The sequence below is a fragment of the Sander vitreus genome, chromosome 5 (assembly GCF_031162955.1).
Source record: "Sander vitreus isolate 19-12246 chromosome 5, sanVit1, whole genome shotgun sequence".
NCBI lineage: Eukaryota > Metazoa > Chordata > Actinopteri > Perciformes > Percidae > Sander > Sander vitreus.
The window spans coordinates 15,374,143-15,386,305 of NC_135859.1; the positions used below are offsets into that span (position 1 = coordinate 15,374,143).

At 40.3% G+C, this 12,163-nt stretch overlaps 1 protein-coding gene across 6 annotated transcripts in view; it reads left to right on the plus strand.

Moving 5' to 3' along the window:
• ssbp2a (single stranded DNA binding protein 2a) overlaps positions 1 to 8,461 on the plus strand; it is a 55,325-nt gene extending 46,864 nt beyond the window's left edge. For 4 of the 6 annotated variants that reach the window (XM_078250532.1, XM_078250537.1, XM_078250534.1 and 1 more), the window contains 13 exons: positions 1,219 to 1,308; positions 2,782 to 2,841; positions 2,956 to 3,019; positions 4,339 to 4,409; positions 4,886 to 4,953; positions 5,394 to 5,442; positions 5,526 to 5,561; positions 5,658 to 5,712; positions 5,801 to 5,871; positions 6,050 to 6,152; positions 6,272 to 6,300; positions 6,403 to 6,501; positions 7,242 to 8,461. In XM_078250532.1, coding sequence (XP_078106658.1) covers positions 1,219 to 1,308; positions 2,782 to 2,841; positions 2,956 to 3,019; positions 4,339 to 4,409; positions 4,886 to 4,953; positions 5,394 to 5,442; positions 5,526 to 5,561; positions 5,658 to 5,712; positions 5,801 to 5,871; positions 6,050 to 6,152; positions 6,272 to 6,300; positions 6,403 to 6,501; positions 7,242 to 7,271 — 825 coding nt within the window. In that variant the 3' untranslated portion in view covers positions 7,272 to 8,461. The remainder of the gene's footprint in view (positions 1 to 1,218; positions 1,309 to 2,781; positions 2,842 to 2,955; positions 3,020 to 4,338; positions 4,410 to 4,885; positions 4,954 to 5,393; positions 5,443 to 5,525; positions 5,562 to 5,657; positions 5,713 to 5,800; positions 5,872 to 6,049; positions 6,153 to 6,271; positions 6,301 to 6,402; positions 6,502 to 7,241) is intronic. The other 2 variants (XM_078250533.1, XM_078250538.1) reach the window with 1 other exon arrangement.
• Positions 8,462 to 12,163: the final 3,702 nt, after the last annotated feature.

Consider the following 12,163-nt stretch of genomic DNA (forward strand, 5'->3'; position numbering starts at 1 on the left):
CAATGGAGTATTGTTGCAGTTATACTAGACTTTTTATGGATGTACACTCTCCCACACTGCATGTTGTCTGGTCTGTAGACTTGATGAGGAAAAGGCTGGTGCTGGGTGGTAACTCCGGGTTAGTTAGTAGTACAATGCCACAGGAAGCAGACAGAGGCTGTGCTGAAATATGCCAGCGCCGCCCGTCTGGGTCAAGCACAACAAAAAAACACAAGGTATAAAAATAAACGTGAGCCAGCATGGCAGGGTATCTGCAGAAACAGGAAATATCCCACTGAGGGAGAGACTGCAAGTGAGACATGGGGAAGACCCTTGTATTGTTTCAGTGGTGGCATGTTCAGAAGAGGTGCTGAATTGTATGCGTTGGCTGAGCATCAGTAGTAGAGAATGTATTTAGAGCCTTTACTTAAGTAAAAATAGCTATTTTAACTTCAAGTGCCTATTAGGAAAATGCACCTGCAGGTATCAGAAGTAAAAGTTCAGTACTTATAATGCAAAATAAATGCCCCTGTGAGTGTTATTCAAGTGTATAGTACATTATTTAATCACTTTCACAGTACTACATTGATGTGTAACTTTATTGTTGGTCTTTTTTATATTTTGTTGGGTAGTTTAATCCAGAACAGTGCATCATATTTTATAACTTCATCATCGTAAGTAAAATATAATTATACAATATATACGTATCTGTACAATATATACTTCTTGCAGTGCAGTGGAAGTAGTTCAACTATAAAGTAGCATGAAATAAAAACACTAAAACTAAACTAGAGACCATCTTGCGATGGGATCACACTAGACATTACTCCAAATTGGGCCAGGGACGTAAAGTGGGGGGTTCAAGACCCCTTCCCTTTCTACTCCTCTACTTCCGGCGCTGAAATATAAATCCCTAGCAAAGTACTCATATCCACTTCTGTGGTAGTTCCCGCTACAGCAGGTGTATCAAGGACCACATTTTGCCATAATGAGACACACACACACACACACACACACACACACACACACACACACACACACACACACTCATAAGGTGAAAACAATACCAGTGTTGCTGTCGCAGCTGGTAAATACCTCAAATGTTTATATAGGTTGTATGTTTACTAAATGTACTTTGTTACTTTCCACCACTGCTGAGCAAAGAGGTGTTGAGTTTCTGCAGACTGGTTTGAGTTGTGAGTTTAACTCAGTTTCTTTGGGTGTGTTTGCATCTTTCAGAGTGCTGCAGCAGCTCCCAGCCCCGTCCTTGGGAACCTTCCCCCAGGAGAGGGCATGCCAGTGGGGCCAGTCCCTCCAGGATTCTTTCAGGTAAGTGGTAATCTACAGTACAGTGTGTATAATCTTCATTAATCTGTGTGTGTGGGGGCACCACTGTGTGTTTATGAAAACGGAAAGAAAAGATTCTGACAGGAGAAATGAATGTTTCGCTAACAAAAACTCAGACATGCAGCTTTGTCCCAGATCATCTCTGTTCTCCATCAGAAGGACTCTGCCAGTTGTACATTGATTAACCATCATTATCAGTCAAACTCAGACACTCGCATCTGACACGCAGATCGATATCCTTCATAGGTATTTCTCAGCTCCGCTTTCAAAAAATTCCAAGCATCCTTTTCCATCTCCTTCTGAAGATTGATTATTCTTTGAAGACCTATCGGTTAAAGAAACGTAACAATTACCAGATTGCCAGTTCTTCATTCAGGCTCCATAAAATGATTTGCATATGGACTACATCAGAGAATGTCACAGCATGCGCGGTGAATTTTATTGGTAAAATAAATGCTGATCACAGACAATGCACAGACTATGCATAGCCATGCGCGCAAAAATACATACATGTCACGTTTTTAACGTCATTTGTTTATTTCAGTTTATTAATTTAGTAACTTTCTGTGTTCAACAGTTTGTATATATTTGTTCACGCATGTTTAAAAAACAAGATTGTAAATTATTATATTACTTCAATAGTGTAGCTGTTTGTCTTTGATGGACCTTTAGCACAGCTGGGAGATGAGAAGAGGGGTAATCAAAGAAAAGACCCTGATAAAAACAAGTGGGCCATTGCTCTCTAGTGGCAAGTTATTGTATTGCTTCTTCAACACTGCAGACTGGCTTTTCTGGCCACGGTGGCATCAGTTCAGCAGACATAGCAACAGCATTGCTACTGTCTGTGGTGAGGACAAGTGAAAACCCACTCACAGCTGCAAAAGAGCTTCTCACACATGCTGCCAAACTGCACACAATTAACACATACACTGACATCATTATTAACCAACCTCATCTTTTATTCTCTCAGTCTTTTTCCATAAACCCAATCCAATGAAATGTGGCCAGCTTCCCGAGTCTACTATCATGAAACTGTTGTTAAACGAAAATGAGCCCGAAATTTAAAAGTTAGTTGTGCATTTCATGTTTTGGAGAGTGGAAAAAAAAACTTCCCATAGTGCTGCTCCATACAGTTTGTTTACCACTTTTGTTTCTGTGAAAGGGGTTATGATAAAAGGACCATAATTTGTCATCTGGCTTGGCAACCCAGCACAGTATGTTTTTCTTTAGTATATTTAATCAACCGATGAAAGTATGTAAATACTGCACACTTTTTCCTTTAAAATCTCTTGCATTAAGTATAGTGTTTTGTTACACAGTCTTCTTGACATGGGCAGGTTATGAAGACTCTCTTCACTACAGCCTTGTGTGACACAGCAGCCCTAAAATAGATTGTGTGAACAGAATTTATAACCCAGGGTGATTCAACCTGGATTCATGCTGGGTTTTTTTCAGCCGTTTATGTCACCTCGATACCCCGGAGGACCCAGACCACCTCTCAGATTACCGAATCAGGTAAGAGCCACACTGACACCCGCAGGCAGCAGACAGTACTGTGGGTAGTAGAAATATACAGTTTCTGTGTTACTGTGATTATAATGCTGGTGATGGATCCTCTTCCCTCTGTAGGGACTTGGAGTCCCAGGTGGACAGCATATGTTACCCAGTGGAATGGACCCCACAAGACAGCAAGGTATGCAGAGACACACTGGCATGCACAAACAGCACAGTGGTGCTTTGACCTAAATGCAAATGTTGGCATGCTCACAATGACAATGCCAACATGCCAATATTTGGTAATTAGCACTAAACTACTAAAGTACAGCTGAGAATAATGGGAATGTCTTTAGTTTTGCAGATTTTTGGTCATTTACCTGATGATGGTGCAAGATTAAACATTAAGGACATGAATGTCTGTACCAACATTTATGCCTATCCATGTAGTAGATGTTGAGATAGTTCACTCAAAATCACAAATGTGCTAAGGAAAAGCCAGGGTCACCAAGTCATTAGGGTTCCTCCTCTGGGGACCACGGATTGCTGTACCAAATACCATGGCAAACCATCCAGTGGTCCTCAAGACATTTCACTAAAAAACCCAAACTGTCAACCTCATTGTGGCACTAGAGAAACAGTCAGGTCACCAAAGTAAGTAGGATTCATCATCAGTCTGGACTAAAGCTGTGGACCGGCTGACATTGCCATTTTAGAGCCACGGTGCTAAAGTGGCTAAATTAAAGAGCCAATCTGTTGCATTTTCTGACATATTTAATTATTATGATAGACTTGGTTGTTGTAGTTTATTTTGAAGTAACTGCATTTTTTTTGTGATAAGATGTGAGGAATAACACACATTAGCCATGTTCATCGTAATGAAGTAATGTGTCACCCAGTGCAAAAGTATGGCATCTTTATGTTTTTTAAATAGTTTTTAGACGACAATGAAGTTGTACGGCATGAAGGCATAAGCTATATCAGACTGTGGCTACACTGACAACTGTTAGATGGATTAATTAATTGGTTTGGGATTTGTTGATAGTAATAAGAAGATATCTTCTTATCCTTTAAGTACACCTCCATATACACAAACTACTCACTCCTTCAGACAGCACATACATTATGCATGTATAAAAAGACTCAGGATGTTAAGTTACTGTTAAACTCAACATGAGAATGAAAATGTGTTAGAAAGCAAAAATCGTAAATGTTATATGATGGTTTGTACCAGACAAACACATCTCATCATCTCAGAAGTTGATGTCCTCTTGGGGTTTTGAAATACTGCAGTGTCCAGACAAACATGCTTGTTTGAAGAGAGAGTTCAGAAGACAATGACAAGAGTTGTTCACAGTAACAGATAAACTACATGTAATCATAGAACTGTTCCACTTCTTTTAGCTTAAAGCAAGACTATAAGGCTAGACATGACCCAGAATGGCCGACTGAATAATAGAAAACTCTTTGAAAGAAAACTATGGTTGGTTGTAGTTTGACTGTTTTTTTGTGTTTAAGGACATCCAAATATGGGAGGACCAATGCAGCGGATGACTCCACCCAGAGGCATGGTACCGCTAGGGCCCCAGGTATGGCACCAGATGATTTGTGGGGTTATTTACAAGCATTGGTAGGGATAGTAACTCTCTTCTAGCCTTGTTGACACCAGACCCTTCTCAGTTGTAACTGAGAGTGGGTCTGGGCAAGCTTCATTCACAGCCCATTTCCAAAGGGGCGTCACCAGCGGACTTGGATAGTCCTTCAACTAATCAGACCAATGATCCGGGTGACGTAGCAGCTACAGCGGCATCAACGCGTTGCTGTGCTTCGGTGGCCGTCATGTTGAATGTAAACAAAAAGCTGCTTGCCATCGCTGCGCTATCGTCATTGTGTAAAGCCCGCCTCAACGGTTGTGATTGGTGCCTCGATTTGGAAATGGGCTTGAATGGGCTCCTGCCCAGACTGACTTGCAGAGCAAATCTCAAATTTGCCGGAAGTTCGTCAGGGTTTTCCCAGGCTAACTCTCTTGTTGACATAACTAAAGACGCTTTGTTTCTTTTTTTAGGGCTATGGAGGTGGGATGAGACCACCACTAAACGCCCTGGTTGGTCCTGGGATGCCTGGCATGAACATGTGAGTGGTATCAACATAATCTAATCTGCACTCACACACAATTTAAATGTAAATTATCTCCCCACATTTCTCTCTCGGATGAACGTTAAACTGCAAATGACCTTAATCTCTCACTACAGTAGATGCAGTCAACCATATCCTTTCTGTAGCCTTTTAATTACAACTTTACTGTATTTTCTTGGGTCTGAAAGTGAAGCTAGAAGCCAGCTTTCCTCTATTTTGTCTTCTTTCTTTCTTTTCTTTTTAACTTGTTCCCATCACCTCTCTCTGGCAACAGAAGATCTTGTTGTTGCCAACTCTGTCCAAGTTAACTGGAAACAAAGAAGCTTGCCAAAAGCTGAAAACTAAAGTGTGTGTGTGTGTGTGTGTGTGTGTGTGTGTGTGTGTGTGTGCGCGTGCACGTGCGTGTGTGCGTGCGTGCGTGCGTGTGTGTTTTGCAGGGGACCTGGTGGGGGCAGACCATGGCCAAATCCTCAAAACTCCAATTCAGTAAGTGTTGTAACAAGGACACCCAACGGAAAGTTTACAACACTTGTTTCATATCTTTCATGATTGCCTTCTTCTTCTTGCAGACCCCTTACTCTTCTGCATCTCCAGGAAGTTATGTGGTATGTATGTTTGAGTTTAAACTGCCGTTGTTCGTTAAATGCTGAAATTCATTAGTTCATGAATTAATCTTATGGCAACCCAAACTGTGATTTCAGGGACCTCCAGGAGGAGGGGGCCCACCTGGGACCCCAATAATGCCAAGTCCAGCAGGTAAGCGCTGTGTATTCATGTGTGTGTGTTTATACATGTAGGTTTATGCTCTTTTATCCTCTTATTGTTTCTCCGTTTGTTATGTCAGATTCAACCAACTCTGGCGACAACATGTACACTATGATAAACACAGTCCCTCCAGGTGGAAGCCGGCCAAATGTGAGACATTTCTCTCTCTGTATCAGTTTGTCTGAGTGTACTGAAGTGCAGATGATTGTTATGGAAGCCTATGGGGTTGTAGAGTTTGTGTGTGGATGTAATAGTTGTTTGATGTCAACAATGAGTTATAGTTATGTTTTTTAGGTATATTATTATCTCCTGTGTATGTTCTCCTCAGTTCCCTATGGGTGCAGGTGGTGACGGTCCATTAGGGGGAATGGCTGGAATGGAGCCCCATCACATGAATGGATCGTTAGGTACAGGAACAAGTAGCTTGTACAGTATGTGCTACATTGACACTACATTTCTGGTTCTATTTTTCCCTAATTTATCAAATAGCAAAAACGAGCACTCATTTGATAATGGTGATTTGTGTTGATACTTGTGTTCCCTCTCTTAGGGTCAGGTGATATGGACAGTCTCCCCAAGGTAAGAGAAGATATTTTTCTGCTTTGAAACTGCAGTTTGCCATTGCACTGCACATCTGACGTCCAAGCTGTGTTTTACATAGGCCTACTTTTTTTTTTACAGAACTCTCCTGGTAACCTAAGTATGAGTAACCAGCCCGGGACCCCCAGGGAGGATGGAGAGATGGGAGGAAACTTCCTTAACCCTTTTCAGAATGAAAGTGTACGTCAATTGCCATCTAGTCTATGTGAAGTGGCTTAGGTGGCTAGTGCTCAAAACTCCATACCATATAAGTTAACCATAGAATTAGGTTAAAAATTGGTTCACAAATGGTAAGACTTTTAGACTTATTTGCTTCCTTGCAGAGAGTTACATGAGAAAATTGATAGCACTCTCAAATCTGTAAGGTAAATATGAAGCTACAACCAGCAGCTAATTGGCTTAGCTTAGCATCAAGCTAAACAGCTAGTCTGGCTCTGTCCAAAGGAAAAAAAGGCTACTTAATAGCATCTCTTAATATACTAATCAACTCGTTTGAATACGTTTCCACTGGTTGCCTGGCAATACTCAAGGAAGTCACTTTGGATTAAATAAACAATATATAACCTGTTAATTAGTCACTAGTTACTAGGTGCTAGTAGGCAGATTTGGTTACATTCTGACAGTGCCAGGCTAGCTGATTCCCCCTGTTTCCAGTTTTTATGCTATGCTACAGTAAGCGAATTCTACTGTAGCTTCAGTTACTGTACAGACATGTAAGTGGTATCAATCTTTTAATCTAAAAAGCATGATTCCCATAATGTCGAACGTTCGATAGTTAAGTGTTCATGACAATAATTTGACTTAATCCGTAGCATTTTGGAGGGATTTTGGAGGGATTTCTAAATCAGGATACTGGTGTATAACAGTACACCAGTATTCTCACATACTCACACACTTATTTCGCCCCATCTTATCTTTAGTATTCTCCAAACATGACGATGAGCGTGTGAAGGCTCTGGGAGCAGGTTTGGTTCAGTCGCCCAGTGTGGATTAGCAAAAAGCAGAGAGACCGGATGTGATGTCATCTAGGCCAGTGACTCTTCCTCCACCACCACCTGCCTAGCCAGGACAGTTGCCCCAGGCTCGGTCCTCCTACTACCCCCACCCCTCCATTGTTTCTGTCCACGTCTCTTCTCTCCTGTTTCTTCTCCCGTTCTAAGTGGTGACTCTGCTACATTCATCAGTTCATCCTCTGCAACTATGAGACTGTACAAAGGAACCAAATTGAAACAACCCGGAGGAGAACTCTTTGTATATTTGCATATAGTGTGTATGAGACTGTGCACACACTCCAGTCACAGACAGACGTGTCTGCCTTTTGCATCATATTGCAGAGTTTATGCCCAAAAACCAATGGTCCGTATCCTAATCATGTTAAAGTTTAAATTCTCAAGAATTTAAAGAGATATAGACATGTTTTGATTGATGGTTAAGTCTAAATCTAACTGGTTGTCATGTGGAACATCAATTGTCTTCACAAATACATTTGTCCATTACTGAAGAGAATTGACATCATAATCATATTACCCCAATGTTTATTTGAGGCTTGTGCAGATATTTGTCTTTCTGTTATTTGCTCTATACTTTTGATATTTTTTTGAATTTCCATTCCCAAATCCAGCCACAAATGTGGAATAAGATCTCTTCAAAGTCAGCTCTTTAATCATGATTTGCAGAAAGGCTTCAGCACAACCTGAACTATTCGTCTGCGTTTGAATTTGAAGTCACATAGCATTGTTTTTTGGGGGAAAAAGAGCTTTGTTCAAGGCTTCAAATGAGACCACATGCATTTTGAACTGTGCTACTAGTCCAGACCAAGTAAGGCTGTACAAACAAAATCCCTGAGTGTACTGTATTAAGCGATGGTGAGTTTTAGTTATTTCAGAAGTTATAGTCTCACTTTAAATCATATCCGATATGCTGACTGCTGAGAGCAGTAAGGATAACAATTGGGAAGAAGGTTTGCACCAAGGTTGATTCCCAATAGTACAGATTAAAAAGTAATAACCTTTTGTGTGATTCAAACTGTTAGACTCCCCAGTATGAGGTTCCCTTTAAAGGATTTTACATTCTGTTAACTGTACAAGCACAGGGCAAAGATTAAAATGGGAAGAAGCAAAAGATCAGCTTTTTATATATATATATATATATATATATATATATATATATATATATATATATATATATATATATAACTGTTATCTAACAAGGGGACACACTGAACCTGTGCATGTAGTTACATGATTTGTTGTGAGTTTTTTTCCTAAGGCTTCTCACATCTCTAGTTCTTTGTCCAAATGATTTATCAGTTTATGTCCTAGAGCCACAGTTGCAAAATAGATACAATGGCCCACATTCTCTTGACATAAAATGTTAAAAAGAGAGAGAAATCAAAGACAGATGACCAGTATGAGGGGTAAACTGCAGGACACAAGCTTATAAAGTCCCTTTGGTCACTCGTACTTTATTGCCATCTGGATAAACTGTGATCACAGTGTGATGTAAAGGGTTGGTTGGTACAGAAACGAAACAAGTTTGTTTTTAATCAATGTTTTAAACGTTTTTCACTGCCCAAGATGTATTATCATCGTGTCCAAAAGGTTGATATGCCTGTGAACATTTCCCCTCTCCCTTACTGCAAAGTGTACAGCTTACAAATGTAGCTCCTCTGTCTTGTATGTGTATTTGATATTATTATTATTTAAAGAAAACTCTGGAGAGAATTATTGCAAAAGGGAGGGATGGACTGATTATGCACCATCACAACTGAACAGAGATATTTTATTTTGTTTTTGTGTTAGATTGAAGCCATAAGTGGGAGTACAAGATGCATTTGTAAATTGAACCATGTTTTCTGTTTCCTGGGACTCCATTTGTGATGTGTTAATTTTCTCTTTTTTATTCTTGTATTATGTTTTTGTAAATACACAGAGAAGTATTTCATGGGTTTTGAATATGCTACTATAAATCTTCTCTTCCCTTAGTCAAAGTTTCAGCTCTTTTCATTTCAATCAGGAGAGAATTTGTTGCAGATATGCAAAGATTTATTGAACGAATACATGATATGACGTGTACAGTCTTTGGAGATTAGACTCCATCATTATGAAATGATATATAATTAGGGGGTTAGAAAGCCAGAAGCTGATCCCCCGATGGAGTCTAGACACTGATGGTGGTGTGAGGAACCCGAATACCGAACCGAGGAAGGAGGAGGAACCAGGAGTCGTGCAAGATGAAGACCGGAGGAGCAAGGGGAGGAGGAGGGTTGTGTTCTTAGCCTGAAATGACAACTGAGCAGCAGAGACAGGTTTAAAACAGGGATGTCATGCTGTGATTGGCTTGTGAAATTCAAGGCCACTTCTGATTGGTTAGATAAAAGTGAGCGCCTCTAACAACTGTTCAGTTTTAGAAGAGAGAGAAATGTGATTACGTTTAGAAGTCTTCCTGCAAGAATTTACGCTGAGCTCCATTAGTGAGGACTGTGTGTATGTGGACATGAATGCAGTCATTTCAGGGTGTAATTGAGTGTTTGCGGAAAAGATTATGTTATCACGAGTCATGCCTCTGTGATTCAATCTGCTCCTTGTGTTGTACGGTACAGCAGTTTCTCCAACAGGAGGGGCAGTAAATTAGCTTTAAAATCATATTTAGAAATGTTGGGAAATTTAGGTTAAGATGATCACGGCAGTTTCTGAACGGCAATCAGCTCAGAATCCCGCCTATTCTGAGTAAATACTATCCATAGTGGAAAGCGAAATATAGAAAAGGACCTGGTACCAAAAGTGAGTTAAGTCGAGCCGAACCATGCGGTTTAAATGAGACACAAGATAACCAGCAGCTAGCTATAGTTTCATGTTCAGCATACAACATGATTAGAGTGGTATCAGTCTTCTCTTATCTACTGTAACTCTGCCAAAAAGCAAATAAGTGTATTTACCAAAATGTCAAACAATTCCTTTAAAGTGTTGGTAGGCAGTTTTCTGGAAAAAGGAGAAAAAAAGCCACTATTTAAAAATACCGCCCTCCTCCTTCAGCTCTCTGTCCTAAGCCCCTCCCACCAGATGAGCACAGGCATTGAATCAGGCTTTCTCCATCTGAAGGGACACGTGGATCTGTATTTGTAAAACAGTCAATAGGAACACAATCTCTCTGTAATAACCTGTGATTGGCCAATCACAGTCATGGGCTACATTTTCTAAAGCCTCAAAACAGAGCCAAGATGAAGTGCAGAAGTCTATTTCTCTCTCAGACCACTTGAATTACAATATGCTGAAAGGTTATTGTGGAATTCTTGCCCAAAGACGCCAAAGAAACCTCCTGGAGCCCAGCACTTGTTGCCCCATGCTTTATGGGCTCATTTTATGGGCTTCATTGATAGAGCACAAATCACAGTAGCAGGGGGTATCGGTGTGGTAACAGCCTTTTCACAAATTAATTTACACTGTGACTCTGACCCAGTAAAAGATGGAAGATTTAAACTATGCCAGCTTTTGAGGTGCACTCATAGTGATATAAGAGCCAACTATATAATGTAGCCACGTTATTATACCCAGCAGCACACTCTTACAAGTCAGAGAGTTCAAAAGAAATGGTTTTAATAAAGTTTTAATGTGACGGCTTTAGTAAACAGCACTGTCAGCACTGAAATACTTATTTACTCACTGCCAAATAAACTCCATGTGCAACCCAATTTACAGTATGTCAACACTGCATGTAGATTATTTTCCATATGTATCCCTATCTTCTGCACAAGAAAACATAAAAGAAGAGTAATCTGCAAATAAAGTGTGTGTATTACATCAATGCCAAACTTCCTCTGTACATATAGGCTACTCTTTGAACTATTTATTACACAATTCCACCGTTTCACAAACATAATGTAATCTGCCTACCTCCCCATTCTCGCCCTCTTTAGTCTTTGGGGTGGCCTTCCTGCAGAACTAAAGCTGTCCTGTTCTTGTTGTGATTTCCAGTTAACTGTGACTTTGACTTCTAATCGTACATGTTTTTTTGGGGGAAAAAGAGCTTTGTTCAAAGCTTCGAACGAGACCAGGTACATTTTGAACTGTGCTACTAGTCATACCAGACCAAGTAAGGCTGTACAAACAAATTAGAACTTTCAACAGCTCCTGGATCGAACTCTTACCAATAGCCGACAGTGATGATATGACCCTTCACTGGGGAGACAGAATGGAAGTGTTAATCATCTTTTGAAAGTTAATGCAATACCTTTAAGGAAAGCAATGCATAAGCTGGAGACGTTAATTCCACATTCTTGGGAAACTCCACCAAGGTGACAAGGTAAATTATGATACATACAGTATAATCATATATGCTGTGACCTAAATATAACATTATGTTAATCCTCTGTTTATATCTAATAGTTTACTATAACGCCTCCAATCATGAGCATGTTGGGAAGCATCTGGTGATCTGCTCTGACTGCATCTTCTGTACAGACACCTTAGTGACGGGGCGAGAAGAGGGAGCTAAAAAAAGGCTGAAGCCTCCTCCTCTTCAGTAAGTCCAGAGTTGTCTGTAACAGCTTTTCTGTAATAAGTAAAACACCAAAAGTCTACATATTAGCACTTTATTTTGTTACCATTAACTTTTTCCTCCCTCCCTGCCCTGCAGCAAAGTCTGGCAGATTGGATGACTCTCATCTGGAAGATTGCAAGAAACAGGCTGCATGCCTCAACTTCCCACCAGAATGCCATTTCGGAGAAATCACAGGTAAGATGCTGATCCACAGATGTCTTGATAGATGTGATGTTTTGTTAAGTTTGTCACTGCCTTGCAAAACCAAATAGCTTAGCCTGTTGACGGTATTCATCATGCCAGG